The sequence below is a fragment of the Colias eurytheme genome, chromosome 6 (genome assembly GCF_061535395.1).
Source record: "Colias eurytheme isolate Ceu_HAF_F1 chromosome 6, ilColEury1 Martin Lab GWU primary, whole genome shotgun sequence".
NCBI classification, from domain to species: domain Eukaryota; kingdom Metazoa; phylum Arthropoda; class Insecta; order Lepidoptera; family Pieridae; genus Colias; species Colias eurytheme.
The window spans coordinates 3,339,948-3,362,208 of record NC_142985.1 but is presented as its reverse complement, the minus strand read 5'-3'; the positions used below and the strand labels follow the sequence as shown (position 1 = coordinate 3,362,208).

Sequence of the window (22,261 nt, the reverse complement as noted above, 5' to 3'; positions counted from 1 at the left end):
GCTCTATGGTCGTTTGATGTAAATGATGTAAATGCACGGTTACAAGTTGCAAGCGCTCTACATTGATATTAGTTATACGTTATATATTTTTGTGATTCCATGACCAAGTAATGTAATAAATTTAATGTAAGAGAAAATGTTAAATTTAATGTAAGAGTAAAAAATACATTAGCTTAACATAATAATATGATGATTTTCCTATGAATAAATTATGACGCTCACTATTTTTTATAAGACGTAATCATACATAGCACAAGCCATGGCAATGACCATGGCTTGTGCTTTGTATAACATATCATATAATTATTAGATAATATAATGTGTATTTTGTCAAAATTTTATGCATCACTTTTAATATAATACTGTAGAGTCGTCGCAAATGTTTCAATGAAAAAAATAGCATTGACTCAAAAGATTACTTACTATAAATCCAAACGATAACCTAGGAGGTAATTAGCAAAACTTACAAAAGCGTCACGCTGAGCTCATTACCAGCTACTTAATACTGTCTCGTTAAGGCATGTATAACATAACGAGACAGGTTCATATTAGCGCCTTTGCGAGACAAAGGAATCGCTGCGGGCGCCACGCATTCCCTTGTCATTAGTAAGTTTTAATAATGAGAAGCATTGTTTCAAGAGACAAATTGTATTTGATGCCTACCTTGGGGCTGGTGTTATCTTAATGGAGTAATTATGGTGGGGTGAAATACTTTTGTTTATTATTCGATAGTAATAAAGAGGGTAGGTACATTTTGTTTATATTTTAAATGGGAAATTGACAAAATATCGATTCAAATTAATGTGATGTGTTAAATAAATTATATTTTAACCCAGTTTCGAATATAGTTTGAGGATGACCATGCTTGCTAAAAAGCGTCGAATACCTGAATAAAAAGCATTTAAATTATTAAAAGACCCATTCAACGAATAATACGCGCATAAAATCCAATTCAGGGAACACCTATTAAAGAATATAACCAGGCTTTGCAACGAGCCGAAAGCTATATAGAAAAGAAATAAAAATTAAATAAATGAAAATATTCATATCGTATCGAGCATTTGTAAAACTGTATATCGTTTATCGCTGGAAATTCGTTCACACTATCGGAGTATTGACGTTTTAACATACATTTTATCGGCCGTTGGAGACCTTTAAACTTTACAGCTGGAATTATACCTATTTTATTTCAGTGTTCTTTATTAACATTTCATCACCAATTCGTTCCCGGATATAAATGATAGTTAGAAAATAAAACGATCCTCTGCAAAATAATCAAAAATGGTCCTGCTTTTTGGAAATAATAAGTTTTAATCGTCTTATTTTAACTGCACAAATTTCTTCTATCTATCTGCGCTTCGAGTGAAAACTTTTTACATATGCTTTCGACATAAATAAATAATAGTTTAAGAATAAAAATAGTTATGCGTATTGCGTATTTTAATGACATCTAACACGAGGAAAACATCAGTCTATAAACTTTTACTCTCAATGGAAACTACGACAGTAGTTACATAAGAGTATAAGATAAACAGTACTCAACAAGGGGTGTCTAGCGCAAGGGTGTGAGGGTAGTGATTCATCAATCGCAAAGTGGTACTTCATATTCAGTCCGTTTGACTGTCGCGTCCGCTTTGCCGCCTTTGAATGAGTGATAGCGTCTTTTTATTGGTTAATTTTTTTTAATAGACGCAAGCTGAGTAAGGTACTTATAAAATGGAATGGTTGTTGAATATGTACAATATTTTTAGAATGAATCTTGATAATAATGCTCTACAAAAGCTTAAAAAAAAAAAAACGTGTGGCACTCGGGGACTGCCGCCGTAAAGCTATTGCATGCTATGCCTTCAAGCCACACCTCCGCGCCCGTCGGAGTGGGGAGCGTGAGGTTTTTTCGTTACGGAATTTCTGGATTCGGTCCCCCGCTCAAGGCCCGCGATAGAAGCTATGCAATATCTTAATAATGTGTTAATAAATAATTGTTCTTTGCATTTAATTCCGTTATAAAAACTTTTCAGCAAAAATAAAATGAAATAATATTCAATTTCATTTTCATTTCCCTCACATACTTACTTAGGATATAAGTATGCATTTCCAATTTTCAACAGTTTTGCTGAGTTCACGGATATGCATTAGAAAATGTCTGAAATGTAAAGTCTGCAGTTTTTAGATATTTCCAATATTCTTAAATTGGTTGGTAGTGAATTTCTTCGTTCACCGTTGTGAAAGTACCAAAAATTGTCCGGGCTTTTTTCTCTGGCTAAGAAAATAGAGTTAGTTGGATAATTTGACGCAGTCGCCCCACGGGAATCGAACTACCACTGGGGAGCACACCATTTGCTCAATGCATTTTGTGTGTACCTAACCCAGAAGAAATTCCAAGCAATTTTCTATCCTAACTTCCTATGAATAGAGCGTCAATTGCTTTGAGATTCGATACTCACTTTAAAAATTAGAATAATAAGATTTTTTATACGAATGCATTTGAAATATTGATGAACTTAATGCATTTATGCGGGTGTATAAATTTTGTTGAATTTTCATGCATTTACATTTGAATGTCTACTGCAGATGTAATAAATGTTTATCATCCAGTCCAGTCCTTAAGTGAATATGAAACGTAAATTTGAAAAGTTCGCTAAGTTTGTAAGCTTTGCATTTGGTTAAGAATGTTTTACATTCCTTACGAATAGGTCTTTGAAATCGTCTTACAGCGCGAATATTTGATCGTATTCAATATAATTTCATAATAAAAATAAGGATGAGTACATACTGGTAGATGATATTAAAGTAAAAATAAAAAAATTACATTAAATTAAAGATGTTTATCTTAAAAGTTCAAAACAAAAGTGCTTGGTTATTTGAAATAAAATAAATACAAACATCTACAATATCGATATGAATTATAATGAATTGATTGATTTCGGATTATTCTTAACATAAGAACAATTAGTTTGCTCGTGATAAATATCTAGACATGTAAAAGAACAAAAATATCTTTATTTTCTTAATGAACTTATGTATAAAATTCAGCCTCTACCAGTTAAGGTTAGTTCCATCCATCTAAAACATGTTTTCTACTATACTCTATCTCTCATATTCTGATGAAAACCTTTGTTACACAGGCCTAGATGCAGAACTATACTACGTGAGGGAAGGGGTTGTTAACAACTATGCTACAAGCTTCGTAGTGCCTGTACCGGCGCATATTGCAGATTTGGAGTTCATGTGGCAGGCTTTGGGAAGAAAACCGGTATGTATTTTAGTTCATATTCATATAATAATAAAAGTACATAAGCACGCCGGAAAGTATCCGACGTGCACACACGCACTGTTCTTTTAAGTCCCTGTTGAAAGTTCATTATCTAGCCATGCAATAGTTGCATTAGTAATAATTTATGTATAATTATAATTTTGGTATATATTGTTATATATAATATATATAACAATATATACTACACTACACAAACTACAATAATATATTATATTATTGTAGTTTGTGTAGTGTATAATACAAGTATATTTATATAACTATGTGGTATCTTATATCTATGTACAGTATATGTAGTTTATGTAGTATGTAGGCATTTTTTTAATAATTATATTCTTTCTTTTATTTCTTTTTTGCGCTATCCTTATTCTTCTTACATTTCCTTTCCTACCAGGTTGAAGGCAGAGATTGCTGTGTAGCAATGAGGCCGCCTATTGTGCATAATTTTTGTACCTCATTAATTTGTATCTACCACATTTCCTATATTGTTATGTACAATGAAGTGTTATAAATAAATAAATAAATAAATAATACTGTTATGATCTATATGTTATGTATGTTTGATATCTTTCTTTACATTGCTTATAAGAGCTGAAATTGGTATCTGAAATAAGTTTGAAATTATTCGTATTCAAGGCAAGATTGTCACATCTTTGCATCTCGTTATAATTTAAATAAACCGAAATCGGTTTAGTGGTGTCTTCAATAAAGCTTTATTCTAAGGTCCTTAAACTTATTTTGAGGATTTTGGTTTGTATACGTGTATGAATTATTTGTGACAAAACAGTTCTGACAAATAAGAATTTTATACTCGATCAAATTAAAACATGTTCTTGGAAATGTGTGTTAATCGAAGAAGTAACTTATATGGCTCTATAAAGCACGAAAAATATATGAGTAGGTATAACAAACATTAAATTACTTGCACAATAAAACACATTAATTAAAATATATCGAAGATCTAGATTTTAAACAATACAAATCGTGACTCGTGCAGAAACAGTTTCAAAACACAATTTTAATTGTCCGCGTTGTTCCCGCGCTTTTCAATTTAGCTTTCAAGAGATTTAATTTTCGAAAACAAAGGCGCGCGTTTAGCCGTCGTTTTTCAAAGAAATTCTTAAGCGACACTTATTTATATACTTAGTTTAGAATTTAAATTCACGAGAATAATTTCTTTTCCCGTTTATAAAGAATCAGTTTATGTTTTTACTGAGCATCTCTTGAGTTCCTTTGTTTTATAAATGAGTTAGTAGGTATTTAATGAAATTATCTTTTTAATGAATTTATTTTTATTCTTTTATAATAAAATTATTTTATAGTCCCTTAACTAAAGTCAGCGTGCTTGTTGTTACTTATTATTAAAAATGGTTGCAAGCTATATCCGATTATATTTATAAATCTTGTATGGCTCTTCTATACTAAAAGGTTGTATAAAGAGGTTTGGGATTTATACTACTAGACCAGTTTTATTTCCGTATTACGAATTACTTATTTTAATTTTAATTATTTTCCCAAAATTCTATTATTATATGTATTTTTCCTATATGCCAAGACTCTATCTTTGTATAATATTGGCATTTAATCTATATTCCACAAACATTTCTTCCATAAACACTGAATCTCAACACACAATATAAATATGTAAATTTGTTTTAGCTGCCATACATGATGGCTATAGACTATGACGTCAGAGCGGCAAGGAGCGCCATGCTGCCGCCGCAAGTTAATATCTCCGAGAGAGGCTTCGTGCCGACCACGTTGCAGACTTTTAGGTATGTTGTATTTTTTTTGTATAAACTGGTTTAATTTACGTAATTTCAGATTTGTTTTCATAATTTTTCTCTGATGCACGTCACACATAAGCATAATGTTTGCAAGACATATTTTGAAATTAGTTATCTAACACTTAACATAAATTTGTCGAGTTTGTAAAATACTAATCTTTTCTGTATGAAAATGTTTCATAAATGTACAACTTGATCTTGGACTTGTTGACGCAATGAAAATGTTAGGTTATGTTTAATAAACTGAAACAACGTACAAACGATTTTGAAAATTCTTACTCCAATAGAAATCATCATTCCTATATAATGACAAATGACAAGACAAATGACATGTATTTTTTTTAGTTTCCTACACGATTCCCACTTAAAACCTAAGCATAATTAAATATCATATAAGTATTATATATCCATATTTATTACAGAGTGCGCCTCCCCTGCACGGGAGTAGTAAGCGAAGAGATTCTAGTCTCAATACAATTGAATATCTCTTCCGCGGATCGCGCGAATAAAGACGTTCGATTGTTATTCAAGAGGAATAAAATCTGCTTAGCTGGTAAGTTGTTTCTCTTTTCATTTTTATATTTAAAATTGATATCTGTTTGAAATGTGAGGCTGTAGATTGTTCTGTATGGAGGAAAACTATAAAGATATAGATAAAGTTTTTGTTTTAATCATTAGTACCTAAATTTATATTATTCTATATTTTTGAAACCTTTTCATTAACGTTTGAAAGATTTTCTTTCTCATTTTCATACTATTACATAAAAGTTTTCGTGCCTATACTAATTCTATACCAAACTAGATTAATTTAAAAACTATGACTTCCCAAATTGTATGATGTGCTATCTTTATTATCTTGTATTACTAAATTAATTTTCATTCGTATAAATAATAGGTAACTAATTAATTGATGATAACAACCCAATTAAAAATTAAGGTATTTTTAAATATTCTGTACACACAAACTATTCAAAATGATAGTCATAAAGTCATTAACAAAATCTGATTATCGAACACTCCACGCTATGTTAGCCGTCATAATATGTTTCCACCTTCCTAACCACTTCAAATAACCAGACCCAATATATTTACGAGTCATTCATGAAGAAAAATCATATTGTTTTGCTTTGATGTGATAAATTATAGGCATTCCAATTGTAAATTCTATGAAAGAGGGTTGTGGTTTTATGTAATTGGGATTGTATTGAGAATTATTGTTATATTTTTAACGAAAAACCACAAAATATTATATGGGAAAGAACATCTAAATTAGGTAAAGCTTCTACTTCAATTATACCTTTAAAAGTTTATTGTTGAAACGAAGCGGTCCACTTTTCTAAATTATTTTGAAATTTAAGAATGCACTTTATATAATATAAGTTTTAGAATCCATTTGCTTATTAGTTTCTGCCAGAACACGATATGAATAAAATAAGATAAAAAAACATACAAATCATAGAATAACTTTTTATAGACTTTCCAAGTTACTTTTCTTCCAAGAATCCATAAATATTAGCAACTAGCGGTCCGCCCCGGCTTCGCCCGTGGTACATAATATTTACGTTTTCTCTACATAAGAACCATCCTCGTACTTCAAGGAATATAATGAAAAAAGAATTATCGAAATCGGTTCAGCCGTTCTCGAGTTATGCGCTTACCAACACATTTTGCGATTCATTTTTATATATAAGAAAGAAGAAGATATACATTATAGAAACTAATCTCATAAAAAATCCCACTCATCTTATAAAATCAATGCTTTCAATTCGCGGACTTATTCAAATACCTATTCCCCTCCTACAAATCACTTTAATAACAACTGGCTGTATACTAAAAACACATAAAGCAATAAAACCGAACTTTTCCCGAACACTTCGTCTGCAGAAATAATAATAACAATAAATTTGAAACGCGCAAGGGTGTTTTTATCGTATTCAGAAAAGCATACAACTACACAATATTCGAATATAATTATCTGATAACAAATCGATTTCGAACATCGATTCGTGTTTGTTTAATCTCGATTAAATATTGCTGTCGAGCGTTTTGTTTGAAGATCTTGATTACGCTGTTGCGATATTTCGCAACTTCGCTGCATAAAGGCGCTATTTTGGCATGAATTTATAATAATTGCATGCAAAGCGTATTTTCATTTATTACACTAGACCTTGTTTTCCCTTGAGGCGTTTTATAGTGAACGCTTATTATTGGGTTTTATATGAAGCTCGTTAAACTTGACTTGTTATCTAGTGTGGCAGATTAAACCCTTATATAATACTAGAACGTTTAGTTTATTCGTGCTGCTTTTGGTTAAACTTATAAAACTTGCACGTATTAAAATGTGTTAACTTTTTAACAAATAAAACATTTTTCCTTATCTTAATTGGGAAAAGAAATTAATTCAATAACTCATCCAATTTTCGTGGTCGCGATATTTTAAACTGTTGTTTAACACGCAGTAAATATTTAAATGCAAAAAGTAATTAATTAAAATATGTATGTGTGTTCTTATTTATTTATGAGCAAAGTGTATGCTTTTTAATGTGTATTCACCAACAAAAGTAAACAGAATGAATATAGTAATTTTTTTGCAAAAAATAGTTAACGAAATCAATGTCTATCAAGGAAAATCTATGCTTTATTGCATATTATAAATCTGAAGAGTTTGTTTGTTTTTTGAACACGCTAATCTCGGGAACTACTGGTTCGATTTGAAAAATTATTTCGGTGTTAGATAGCCCATTTATCGAGGAAGGCTATAGGCTATATTATATCATCACGCTAAGACCAACAAGAGCGGAGCAATACGGGTGAAACAGCGGAGCACAGCTAGTCCATACTAATATTATAAATGCGAAAGTAACTCTGTCTGTCTGTTACTCAATCACGCCTAAACTACTGAACCAATTTGCATGAAATTTGGTATGGAGATATTTTGATACCCGAGAAAGGACATAGGCTACCTTTTATTGCGAAATATGTACCACGGGCGAAGCCGGGGCGGCGGCACTAGTACTTAATAAACCTACCTTTCGTTCACTTTAAAATAATTTGCCAATATTAATATCAAACTCGCGAACCCCTACTAATATTTTTCGCTCAACTGATACAAGTTTACGTTCCACAAATCACTCCCTCCGTTATTAGCATGTAGACGATTGTGTAGACGCAACAGGATATTTTGCAAGGGATGAAGACGTATTATGAGGGGTCCTGAAGACTCCGCATCCCCATTTTAATGTGTTTACAAGGAAGTATCGATTGTTCTATTGTTCTGTTATTTGACTTGGAAATTTCGCACCCTCAACTGAAAAGCGTCGAGTTTATTTGGGTTTTTATCAAATTTTTATTGCAACGGTGTACAATTTGAGCAGGCGGGATGTTTGCGTGCTAGTTATGTGTTTAAACGTTTCCTTTTTCTTTTTGATATAAAGGAGTGAATAGGAATATCATTTTGTTCGTTGATTGATTGAGATGATGTGTAAAAGCTTGGATTGTTTGTAAGAGATTTTAACAAAGAGCTTTCTTTGATCCGACTTCAAAAAAGGAGGAGGTTCTCAAAACTCAGTTATCAGGTGTAACATGAAATTAACTTATCAATTGGTCTTATAATATTTCTTGTATAAGATGTGTTATAAGATATACTTCACATAAATAGAGACATATAAAAATAGACTCAAAAAATATTAGTCCATAAAGAAAATTTACATTGCAAATACATATAAAATATGTTCCCTTTTATTTTATTTTACCTAGTCCCGAATTAATACAGCTAGTTAACGCAAATCCGCTGTACCGTGTAAATTTTGTTTTTCACTTTGTGAAAATTTGCATCTGCATTGGTCTAGAAAATTCCACGTAGTAAATTATAATTTTAATTTTGGCAAAAATGAGTGGCAATTATGATACTAGCGAAATAATTTCATTTTATCTTCAAAATAACGTAAATGTATACTACACAGTACACACATGTCATCAGTTATGATGTATTATTATCTTCATAATATACTTATTATGTTTTAGTAAACTCAACTCTCGTTTTGTAATAAATACACACAGGATATGGTGTAAAAATGAATAACACAAAAAACTGTTTGTAAATTCAAACTTTAACCTCTTCTTTTATGATACAAAGAAGACTCTTCTTAGACATTATTGAACTGTTTATTCTTGGTTGAATTTTATTTCTAGACGTCCTTTTAAATATACAAAACTTAACGCCTAGCATTAGCATTGATAAATAAAATAACGCTTTATTTTCTCACTTTAAAAGCGACATTTGTATTCGATAAGGTACGAAAAGCTTTGCTGCGAGCTCAAGATTCATTATTTAATTCCAACAAATCCCTTTCTTATCTCACGAGTGATATAAAATGTTCTCTAACACTACATTGAAGTATATTGTTTCAACCGAACCTGTACTAATAGTATTTGCTATGGACCCTTGTTTTCTTGAACCTTAACGGATGGAAAGCGAAGAAATATCGCCCTTGTTGTATTATATGTATATGTATTTCTGATTCTTTACGCGTGTTTTTATATTTTTCTTTGTTTACTCATACTCTAATAAATACCAGTAAAAAATTTTTGGAGGCTGTCATTATTATAATATGTTAGAAATAACAGCAAGTTTATCATCTATCGGCTGTAGCTAGTAGCATCTATCGGCTGGAGATAAGTACTTGTGAAACATAATAAATTCCACTATGAAGTCTGTTTTTGCTTGAGGAGATAACCATAGGTGGCTATAAATTAAAAGGCAAGCTGTCTTGTGTGCTATACTAGAAATACTTATCTTATGATATGTTTGATTGACAAACAATTACAACTATAGATATAATGATAGGCTGTAATGTGTTTATTCTGATTCACTAAACCACTAATAAATATCAAATCCTCGTCAAACCGTCCATAAAATTATATTCACTTGAGAAACAAACATTTCATTACGAGCAAACTCCAGAGTGAAGTCAATTCTAAGATCTTCATAAAATTTTATTTCAATATTAAAATTCAATTAAAGTCTATAGATAGCCCGTAATTTTTCCACCTGAAGACGTTTCAGACAAGGGGAAGTATTTAATAACCGTTGATATCTGAGTGCGTACCTGCCCCCGTACCATGAAATCTTAAAGCAGTATTATATCCAGAGTGGAAAATTGACAGCGCTATATAGATCGTCTATCACCATCACTTTCCCACACTGGAAAGAATACCGCTATAAGACATCATAGTAACCCCCCTGGATATAACTTCTCCCTCCCTATCCGTTGAAAGTTTTTCTATTATCCCTAATATTTCATTTAGTCGGCTTCAATCTAATATCATTATGGCAGCGTCGTCGAGAAAAGCTTTTTAAGTGATGTAAATAAGATTGTATAACGCTTTTGTTACGTGTTTATTTTAACAACGTCTTTAACGTAGTTACGTTACACTTAATAAACAATGGTAGGTGTGTGTTTAATTTATAATTTTATTACTTACTTAATTGACAATTAATGCGGTAAGATTTAAATGATACTTACAGTATATTATGACCATCATTCCTAGATACATTATTAGATACATAATATACAGAATTCTTTAATTCGAACATAATCCGATAAAGTGACTAATACGATACGTACAGAGATACGTTTATTATAATCTATAGTTTAGCGATATTTACAACATTTTTAAATCTATAACGAAATATAAATTAAAAAAATATAACAATCAAAAACACACTACCTTTAATACAATGCATATCTATTATCTCTACATTCCAACATAACTAACCAACAAACGAATTACAGGCGTATCCACAATAGTAACTCGCAACGAGACAGCACGCCTCGCGGGCGACGCCACCCGTAACACCGGCGGTGTGATATTCGCGGCGGGTGGCTGTGCGGCGGCCGCGTTGGCTCTGCTGGCCGGCGCAGCGGCAGTGGGCACGCTGTATAAGCGGGGGAATAAAGCAAGGCACCATGATTCTATACAGTAAGTGGATTTATAACAGTGTAATGGTGAAGGAAAACATCGTGAAGAAATCGACATGTCGAAGAATCAAAAGTTCGAAGATACGTCACATCTGCAAACCCGTACTTGGCCATCGTGTTGGATTACGGCTTGGCAGGCCCGTATCCTAGCAATAGGAACATAAAGGGCCAAAGATGATGATGTTTATGATTCTGTAAAAATACCTTGGACGAGAAAGGTGTGTGTACTTGTGTGGTGTTGGTTTCCCCTGTCACTTATTAGCTATACATTTTATTTTAATTTTTGAACTGAATTGAAGATAAATTATCCGAACTTTAATGAGAACTACTATGAAGGGAGGATGGAATTTTATAAATGGGTAAGGGAATGCTTTATCTTCAATCTGGGTCTATGTGGCTGCAATTCGATTTTATTTAAGCAATAGGGTAAACCACTGTTAATGACATACAGTAAACAGATACTAGAATTAGAGTTAAGATTAGAGTAAATTTATTTAATCTCATATTTTGTAGCAAAATATAAAGAAAAAATACATTTTCCTTTTTCTGCGCTAAATATAATGTACGATCGTTTTAGTAACCCATTTTACCCTGTACACAATATCAGGTTTAGATTGACCTGGTGATTGGTGTAAGTTATGAGATATTTCATATTTTTATAACAAATTTTTGTAATGATAATTCTTGGGAAAATTTTCAGTAATAAATGAACTTATTGTGTGTCGATTAAAATGACATTGCAGAAAAACAAAGTTTGTAGCAAACGAATGATATTTTTAAGGTGAAATTCCTTTTTATTGGATTTTTTTTGTATCTAAAGATTGTTACTGGATTGTCTGTAGACAATTTATTCAGTCTAATATAAAAAATACGAGTTGTGCTAGAACTTTATGACTCATTTTCTCTTACTTTCATAGCAAATTACATAGTATAGTTCATACTATAATTTAATAACTGAATAAATACCAGAAACATAATTATGCCTATCTAACACGAAGAACGAACACCACAAAATGACGCGACGTCTAAACAAAAGTCGCTGCCACTCAACACTTGTTAATATTTGTAGTTCTATGGAAGCTACCCTTGTCTCTTCACTTGATGGATGATAGGAGGCTTTATCGATACATAATAAATTACCCGGCGACGTTTATTTGCAAGGTTTATGTAGTACCTACAATGAAAAATTGCCATGTTCGGTTTTAGACAATGTCTATTGTTCGAATGAGCTTCGTCATTATTTTGTGAATAGAAACTGTTTTACTTATTCATGGGATAGTCATTGTGCCTCACTAATTTAGAAGGTTTTTGTAGTGTTCAATAAGTAATAAATAATTAAAAAAGCCTTTGATTTCCTTAATAATACATGTTTTACATTTCAAGTGTTCTTAATATTAGTTGATTTATACAATGAAAAAATGTAAGTTCAATAAGTACCTAATTATAAAAGTTCCTTTAAAACTATTTTAAATAAATATTTCCCTAATTTAGCTTTTCCTTCAAAATACTGTATATTATCATTATTCGTCCATGATATTATATATCACTAGCGGTCCGCCCCGGCTTCGCCCGTGGTACATGTTTACGTTTTCTCTACATAAGAACCATCCTCGTACTTCAAGAAATATAATAAAAAAAGAATTATCGAAATCGGTTCAGCCGTTCTCGAGTTATGCGCTTACCAACACATTTTGCGATTCATTTTTATATATAAGAGAAGATTAATTCATTATCCTTTACCTTGGGCAGCCTGGAAGAGATCGCTGATAAGCGATAAGGTTGCCTTATGTGCTATGCATGTTTTCCATTTCTTTCAATATTATGTATTGTAATTTGTAATGGTACATTAAATTGTTAAATAAACAATTATAATAGTTGACATTTTAAGCTAGTCTAAACTATAAACTATGTCCGTGCTAAATTTAATCAAAATCGATTAGGTCTTCTTATTGTGAGTTCATGAACCCATGCATATTAATGTAATATATTAATGTATGTATGCCTATATGTTTATTGCTTCTAATATATAAGTGTATTCGAATTTGATTGTGAAATAAATTGATTGACTGCTATCCAATGAAGTAATTGATTAAAACAAATTGCGACCTTTCAAATTAGGTTAATTAAATAGATTTTTCCTTGTATACGTATTTTTGTGTTCGAAAAGTAATTGATAGTAACACAAACAAAAATTAAGTCAATTACCATCTCTAGAGTGAAATTGTTTTAGTTTTACCAATTAACGGAAAATAAAACATTATTTTTTAAACGGCTGGAAAATTTCTTCTTAATTTGTTTGCTTTTATAATAATTATATGTATCTTACTTAAGAACAATGTTGAATATATTCAGATAAGACAAAATATTATGTCATACGAAATTTGGAAAATTTATATTATACACCCAATAAAGGATTTTTTTTAATAATTTTTCATAAAAACAATCTTACTCCATAGTACATCCTACACTACGGCCGCCTACGGCAGTCACCAGAATGTCCTACTACGACTTGATACTCTCGGCCGCCCGCCCAGTTCCACTGGCTCTTATGCTACGATTGCCAGCCTGCATAAGTTTCCCTTCGGTAAGTGTACATAAGAGAACAATATTTTTGTTTAGTAAATGTGATGGTTTAGAAAATATAATGAAGTATGTATGAAATGGAGATTGAATTTAAAGAGCAGTAAGTTTTTTCATTAGGTATTTATGATCGTTTAGGAAATCGATTGACTTTTAAGAACACTAAGTTTTCCTTCAACAAATGTTCCCAGAAAATATAATATTATTATGTAGTGAGACTTGAGTGAGTCCGTAAAACTTAAAGTATAAACAATAGAAAATTACTTTTCGGTATTCAGTATGTACCTAGTTATGTAGTAACATAATATACTTATACATTTATTTGTATATTAATACAATTAGATGATAAACAGGATGGTTAATACATGCTATAATGTTAAATGTTTAAAATAATACGATTTATTGACTCGCTCCAGTTAAAAAATACACCTCACATTATTAATAATAATTAATCCGATTTAAACTTTTATTTTATTCCGCTCATTATTCAGCGATTAAATAATTTTACCATTTTCATTTTATCTCATAATATAATAATTTTATTCCTACTTATTATTGGATTCAGTAAAAGGGATGATACATGTATTGCGGCATTTGTTTACACCACGTAATTGTAATTAAATACAAGCGGATTTATCTTTTGATTTTCATTTTTAAAAATTATTTCAAAATATTAAAAAAGTTTTTATCTGTAAAAATAATACGCGTTTCTTTAACGAGGTTATATTCAATAGCTGAATACATTGTATCGATGATTTTGGTATTATTGAGTAACATCGACACCGCAAGAAACAATAACATTTTTTGTTTTATTAATTATAGCGTTTATTCTTTGTGTTATATTGAACTGAATATCCTGGAAAATCTTTTATTTATTTACTTTAAAAATACTATTATCCAATACTGTTTAATTATGACCTATAAAAAATTGCACTTCTGAACATCATTGTGTCACTCGCGTCAATTATTCGTTATATGCATACAAAAATATATTTACTTCCTTGTTTAAGCTTCCGAAATCATAATTCTATAGTCCATTAGCGCATCTAGAAATACATTAAATATTAAAACTAAATTATAATAACAAAATAGGTAGCAGAAGATCCCCATCGCCATACGCGACGACCCACATCGGAGAGCACGTGTACGCTAAACCGGAGTCCAGGGTTTCATACTATGCGGCTTCTAACTTGACGCATGTATCACAGGTAAGTTTCAATATATTGATAATATAGATTAACATAGAGATTGTTGTGTAACTTGATTAAAAAAATAGTCAAATATTGAATTTAGTTTTATAAATTCTAGGTAGGTACTACTTTTAACGTTATTTTTAAGCCTGCCTATCCTAGCCTATTTTTGTGTCTTTTATTTTTTGTCTTAAGTTACATAATGTCTCATAAATAGAAGATGTGTATGTTATAGAAATGGTGATTTTTTAATAATACAAGAATAAAGCAGCCTACTATCACAGATTCTAATTGTTATCATAACGTGCAGAATGATTTTTGAAAATAGCCTACTTACCACTTACGGATATATTTTATTATCTCTCATAATCGTAGAAAGAAACATTCATTTCCATCATCCATAACCGTAAATAAATTACGCCGCAATGTCTGTTAATCTTTGGTTAATCCGATACCCATAATAATTAATCTCATCATTAAATGTATGATATACACAATTATTTAATCGAGGAGCCATTTCATATATTAATAATTATTTTAAAATGATATTAGTAAAACGACTAACATTTTCCATTTCACAAACAACGCTGCAAATGCTTATTAAAAAAGTTTATGCAAAACTAAGAGAAGTTTATAATGAGAATATGAACTGAAATGACTGTTATTTTGTGAACATGGCAAATGGTTCGTATTTAAACAGAAAAATAATTAGAAAATGTAGAACTTGCTATTGTTTTTTGTAGTCTACTTTCGAAATTGAGATCTGTTGAAATCTGCTAATAATGTTACATTTTAATTCAGTTTGAACCCTTTATTATAATAGTAGGTACATGCGCAGTCAAATATATTATAATTAAATAAATATTATTTACCAATTCCAGGCTTGTATTTACCTTATTCTACGAATTTATACCCACCTTTACTACTCAGATAAAAGAAAATCTGTTTTTCTAATAACAATAGCTAGAAATATTTCTCCATTAACAAGGCAACAAAGAATAAAACACGAAATTATCTAACAAAGGTTTTTAAAAATTACCTTCTCATAACGGACGTTAAATTGCGCGTGAAATGAGCCCCTTACCTCATTAGAGATCCAATTTTAACTGCAACACCCTTCAGGTGATACAAACGTAATATAATTAGCAATCTTCGCTCAAGATATTGCAAAGCTCAAGTTGCTCTAGAAGGATTGTTTTTATCAGGGTAATGAAAAATAACGAGATTGAGGCTTTAATTATTTTAAAGTGCCATTCAAACGAACTCAGCGTTAATCAATCTAAAACTACCTATTTTTAACGAGTGGAACATTTTACGATTAAAAAGAGACAGGGATTTCTGAAAATATATTTAGAGTTCGCAATACTTGAAACTATTGAAGGTCGTAAAACATTGGACGTGAAAAGTACGTAATAACCCATTATAGCTGTTATACTAGATAAGTTTATTATAATAGCGTATCCAGTATCCTATGTTTTCATTATTAGGCTTGGCACGAAGCAACGTTTTTAATTTGCAACCCCCTTTGTTCGTAAATTTAACGCAACGTTGAAATTCTTGGGAGGAAATATGAATTAGTGTTCAACGGAGGCGTTAACGAAGATCGCTAGAAGCTATGTCAAGTTTTAACGAAGCTCAAACGTTTTTAAAGTAAGATAACTGTGAGATTGCGCTGTATGTACAGAAATTATCGAAGCATTAAAGTGTATAATTAAGCGTTTTTTCTTAGTTCAAGTTAATTATGACTCTTGGGAATCATTGCAATCTACTTCAAGATGTTAATAATTTCGAAACTGAGTTCTTCTTATCGAGTTAGTTCTCTAGACTAATTAACTTGATTAGACGTTGTTAGCTTTGTGAATATAATATGAAGCAATCGATTGAAATTAAAAACGTTCCCCGAATCATCTCCATAAAAAAATTGTAGTTACTGCAAATACTTGAAGAAGTCCCTTGGACAACATGACGTGTTTAATATCTTTGGTAAATCACTTCTATCATCTACATATCCAAAGAAAACTTGAATGACATTCAAGAAACTGCAAATACACATTGTATGAATCGTACAATGCCTTAGGTTAATCAAAAAACTGCCAGTCCGGTAGCAATTTCTGAAGACAATCATTAATATCGCCCTGTAATTGGAACGTCAGCCAGACCACAGCGATTTGGTGAAATGTCTACAGAAATCTAATCTTTTGAAAATAGAGATCTAGCCTACGTACGTGCAATTTGTGTGGAAAATAGAGTTTATTGTATTTTTTAAGTGTCAATTAGTGGTAATCTCCTTGTATTCTATTATTTATTATATTGTAAGTAATTTATAATACGGGGAATGGAAACAATTTTGATGGATAGTGTCGTAGAGGATCTGTTGGGCTCTAAATATTTGTCAAAGCAATTCGTAGAATGAGTGTCAAACTAATTTCGATACAGTTCTACAAATTACGACACTCAAATGTAACTTAAATTTTAGTTGTTCTCAAGAGTTCTCTCCTCTGTCTTACGTATTGTTGATGTGATCAATCTCGAAAATTATAGTTTATTCTTTAATAAAATGCGTATCAGTAAAATGTATTTATCAATATTATTTACATTATCATACATTCCATATAGGTTATCGTTTCTTTTCAATACTTTTTCACTAACAACAGCAAACAATAACAAAGGACCGAGTGACGGACCCTGCGGAACAACTGCGTCTCCTCACAACACCACGGTGTAATATTCGCTTGGAAATACTCGTCCATGAAGGGACATTTGGAAGAATATATAAGGGTGTGTTCAAACGGGGTGATACGTATGAAGAAGTGCTTGTTAAGACTGTGTCAGGTTGGTGATTTGATTTATATAACGTTATTTTTTATGGTTGAGGAAGACTCGAACTACCTTACCTCATTCGATAGTGTATCCCTCCCTTATTTTTCAGCTCATTTGGAATTTGAGTTAAACTTAAAGATTTCATTTCTTTTATATAGTAAATAGCGAGTTTTTGTTTATTTGGACGAATTATCACATAATTTAATAGTAACTTTTGTATCTATACATTTTCTCTAACACTTGTCTTTTTCCAAAATTCATACGTACACGCAAGCAAATACTTAAACTACTAAATTTTAATTCTGACTCTAATCAATAGACGCGGCATCAGCAATGCAAGCGGCATTACTCGTAGCTGAAGGATTACGATTCTTCGGTTTGGTTCACAACAATGTTCTATCTCCAATGGCCGCGTGTGCGGAAGAAGCCAGGAAACCGCTACTAGTGTATTGCTGTGTATCGCACTCTTCTAATCTTAAGAGGTAAGAATATGTGATTATGTGAAAGTTGCTAAATTTTTTGAAGACGTTAGGAAATATTGTGTTGGTATTTAAATATGTATTAGTCAAATTTTGAACGATGAAGCACGAAACGTAGTACGTTTTCTAACTTTATTTTTGTGACTTATTTTTATAGGTGGAAGCTATATAATAATATCATATTTTCTTGATAAGCTCAAGAAACAAAATTCTCATTGAGGAAATCAATTCTCGGAAAAAAATAAGTGAAAGTTGTCACGGATAAACATAAACATCACAAAGCGTTACATATTTTGCACAGACATTCTGACACATTAACACTCTTATCAAAGCAATACAAAACATCAGTAAACTCGCGTATAATGGTGGAGCTCGGAGAGCAGATCGCGTGCGGGCTCGCTTACTTACACTTACACAGAATTGTACACACTACTGTCTCAATACATTCATACACACTCGTATAAACAAGCGATATTACCATACACACTCATATACACAAGTGATACTGTACCAAAACAGTACAAGCACGATAAACTCGCAGATACCTCACGTCATGCCGTGTGGGCCAGCAAGCCGCGCCCGCCACCCGCGAGCTGGTGGAGCTCGGCGCGCAGATCGCGTGCGGCCTCGCTTACTTGCACTTGCATAGGATTGTACATGCAGATGTAGCTGCTAGGAATTGCATGTAAGTTCTAGTTATGTAGGATTTGATGGTAGGACTTAGGAGTGGGATAGTTCTAATGATTATTGTGTATTTGATGAAAATTTTCTGTTTTAATGTACTTATCAGCCTAATAATGGCCAGTCTTCTTGTTGTATAATGAAAGATTTTAAGAATTTTTTTCAGATTTATTTTTTGCATAGCATTTTTTCATCTCCAAGATCTTTCTGGTTAATACGATCTTTATTTTACTTAAGGCCGATTTTTCAATACTCGGTTAAAACTTATCCGTCCAATAAAGTATTACACGATAATATTAAAATGGCACGTAAGCTGTCATACGGACAATTAGAACACGTTTTTAAAATTGTAGTTTTATACATTATTCGACGTATAAGTTTTATCCAAGAATTGAAAAATCAGCCCTAAATACGAATACTGGCAAAGTCAAAATTTTGAAAAGGTTTCTCCTACTTGATTGAATTATAGCTATTATTTAACTTTCTCCACACAGAGTGGACGAGAAGTTAAGACTGAAACTGACAGACACTGGTCTATCCCGGGACCTGTTCCCGGACGACTACCACTGCCTCGGCGACAACGAGAACCGACCCGTCAAGTGGATGGCGCCCGAGTCACTGCTGCACAACCAGTATACTACTGCGTCTGATGTGGTGAGACTTTTGTGAAATGAAAAATGGTTTGCTTGATTGGTGAACATTGAAAAGATACCTTTTTTTGTTTTCCCTATTTATTGTTTTTTTTTGTTATAAAAAATGGTCGCCACTCGAATCTTTGGCGTACAGTGCGATTTTCTCGTTACTTTATACCACGCTCTACCAAATTATGGAATAGCCTTCCCGAGACGACATTTTCAACATTTAAGTATTTAAGAAGGGAGTGTATCAGAAGTCAGCAACGCACCTGAAGAGGTTTCTGTACATGAATATGGAATTTGTTTATGATCAGGTGCTCCACAAGCCCGTTTGCCCACTCTGATATAAAAAAAATGATTGTCTGTAAAGTCGGTTTACTGACGATAGTTGCACGTGACAACGTCCGATTGTGGTTCTTTATCGCTCGTTCCGCGCTCTCGCTTGCACTTCAAGCCTTACATGGAACGCCTCAGAGCGGGGTAACGCCGCATGAGTTATTTTTTTTCGTGCGTGCAGCCGGCGCTATCGAATTATAAGACGTTGTCACGTCAAAGATTGTGCATAATATTTTCACGCAATTTTTGTTTCTCCATTTATTAAGATATTTTTCTTCACGCAATCGGAGTTTGTTCTCTATTTTTAAAGTGAAACTTTTATTGCATCGTCTCAAACTTTTTGGTCTGTGTAGCGCATAGCTGTGTAGCGTGTAGCGCGACGGTCGGCTGCCGAGTAGGTATACCTACTCGGCAGCCGCGATACACGCGACATGCGCTACACAGACCAAAAAGTTTGAGACGATGCAATAAAAGTTTCACTTTAAAAATAGAGAACAAACTCCGATTGCGTGAAGAAAAATATCTTAATAAATGGAACGGTGAAATGGTGTTCGGAACCGTTCGAACAGTTTCACTTTTACCGTGGTTTCATAAAACCAAACAACATTTTTTAAATGTTTGTTCATACAATCTCCCAGTGGTCTCTCGGGGTAACTCTGTGGGAGCTGTGCACGCTGTGCGCGGGCCCGCTGTGCGAGCTGGACGCGGGCGAGGTGGGCGCGGCGCTCGCGGGCGGCTACCGGCCCGCGCAGCCGCACAGCTGTCCCGATGACCTGTGAGTGTTGCTGATAAACAGAATAAATGAATGAAGGAATGAAAAACTCTGGTCCACCTAAAGCAAAGGGGGCGCAAAGTAAGAAATAGGTGTTATAATGACACCAACCCCATCAAAAATTTTCTAAGTCCTGCGCCCCCTTTGCTTTAGTCCAACCAAAACTCTTTATTGCACACTAAATACAGAATTAGAAACTTAAGATTGGTGATGAATACAAATGTGCTTTTTGATTGTAACCTAACTTTTTTTGAACCCATTTTTTTTTTAATCTAACCTAACCTTGAGATAAACAGAATAAAATGCTTTTTTGAATCTAACCTAACCTTTCTTGAACTCAAAATTAGCTTTTTTGAATCTAACCTAACCTTATTTTGAACTTAAGCTTACCTTTTTTTATCCTAGCCTGTTTTTGTTAACCTTCACGGCGTTGTAACACAGCATAGCTTGTTTTTTAACCGAAACTTACCTAATACCTTTCTTCATTTCTATTCTGTGGCGGTGTTACGTAAACTGAACGAAATGTTCCACATGCCACGGCAACAAACGCTTGGTTCCAGACCCTCCATCCTTTACCACCTATACGCACTTCCTCCTTCCTCCTGATTCTTAATTAATAAGAACACTTTACATAAAAAAAAGATGTATGCATATTGCGTGTACTAGAGTACACACGTAAGAAGTGAAACTTCTTTATGACCTTAAAAATGTCACGAGTATGGCATAACGCAAAAATGTCACGCGTACGGCGTAACGCAAAAATGTCACGCGTACGGCGTAACGCAAAAATGTTACACTAAATTTTTGTCCAACCCCGATAAAGAAGTTTCACTTCAATAAAAACCACCATTTCTTTTACAAATTTAATAGATATTTCATACTAAAAATATATCCCTACAAAGGTACGGTCTAATGTGCTGGTGTTGGACAATGGCGGCCGCCGCTCGTCCGCTCGCGCCACAACTCCTCGCCGCCCTTCATGACTTTAGACAAGCGCTTAGCACTTATATTTAATTCAGCTTTTCTACCAAATTATCTGAATTCACATTTTTTGTATCTCTATCAATAATAATTGGCTCTTCTCCATTTTCGAAAGTGTTCTCTTTCGAAGTTTATAATATAATTATCCTAAGCTTTCTTGTTTCGAAAAAATATATATGTTGCTCTGTCAAATTATGCTCAATAGATTTTACATACAATTTTTCCAATTTTCATTTATCATAATATCATCAAAAAGCAAATGTGAATGCGTGGAAATAAGTATGTTCGATATTATGATCAAAAGTCTAGTCAACAACCATCGAGATAATATGTATGTCAACAACAAGATTTTTAATTGCTTTGAACGAATGTGTCTCTGAAATCGGTTTATATGTAAGATCTACTGGGCTATAATTTAAGTCTCCTTTTACTAAATTTTATAAAAAGCTGTCATAGTTCTGGTCTTGAAAATTAATCTTTGTAATAAGGCTCTTTGATGTTTGTCAGAACATTTCAGGTTATTAAAAGTCAGAAGTAATTTCTCATTATAAAATATGTTTTACTTAGCATGAAAATATTGATTTAATAATAATTAGTGTTGTCTTTCTGTATTCTGAATCTGAGTAAGTGAAAAATTGTAATGCTATTTCTTATTGTAACTGCTTTTTAGAATACAAAAACAATCCAATTCTCCAGTTACATTTCTTATCGATAAGTAATAATATTTTTCTTTTTTTGAAAAAAATAA

General features: G+C 32.4%; 1 protein-coding gene across 1 annotated transcript in view; it reads left to right on the top strand.

The window, feature by feature from the left end:
• The window catches only part of LOC149907534 (inactive tyrosine-protein kinase Dnt-like), a 37,884-nt gene extending 16,097 nt beyond the window's left edge, over positions 1-21,787 (top strand). Inside the window, exons 3-14 of the mRNA XM_090102563.1 lie at positions 3,126-3,253; positions 4,931-5,046; positions 5,481-5,611; positions 10,854-11,040; positions 13,496-13,623; positions 14,712-14,827; positions 17,464-17,641; positions 17,949-18,111; positions 18,650-18,793; positions 19,284-19,443; positions 20,399-20,535; positions 21,435-21,787. Coding sequence (XP_089958689.1) covers positions 3,126-3,253; positions 4,931-5,046; positions 5,481-5,611; positions 10,854-11,040; positions 13,496-13,623; positions 14,712-14,827; positions 17,464-17,641; positions 17,949-18,111; positions 18,650-18,793; positions 19,284-19,443; positions 20,399-20,535; positions 21,435-21,546 — 1,700 coding nt within the window. The 3' untranslated portion in view covers positions 21,547-21,787. The remainder of the gene's footprint in view (positions 1-3,125; positions 3,254-4,930; positions 5,047-5,480; positions 5,612-10,853; positions 11,041-13,495; positions 13,624-14,711; positions 14,828-17,463; positions 17,642-17,948; positions 18,112-18,649; positions 18,794-19,283; positions 19,444-20,398; positions 20,536-21,434) is intronic.
• The last annotated feature ends 474 nt before the right edge of the window (positions 21,788-22,261 follow it).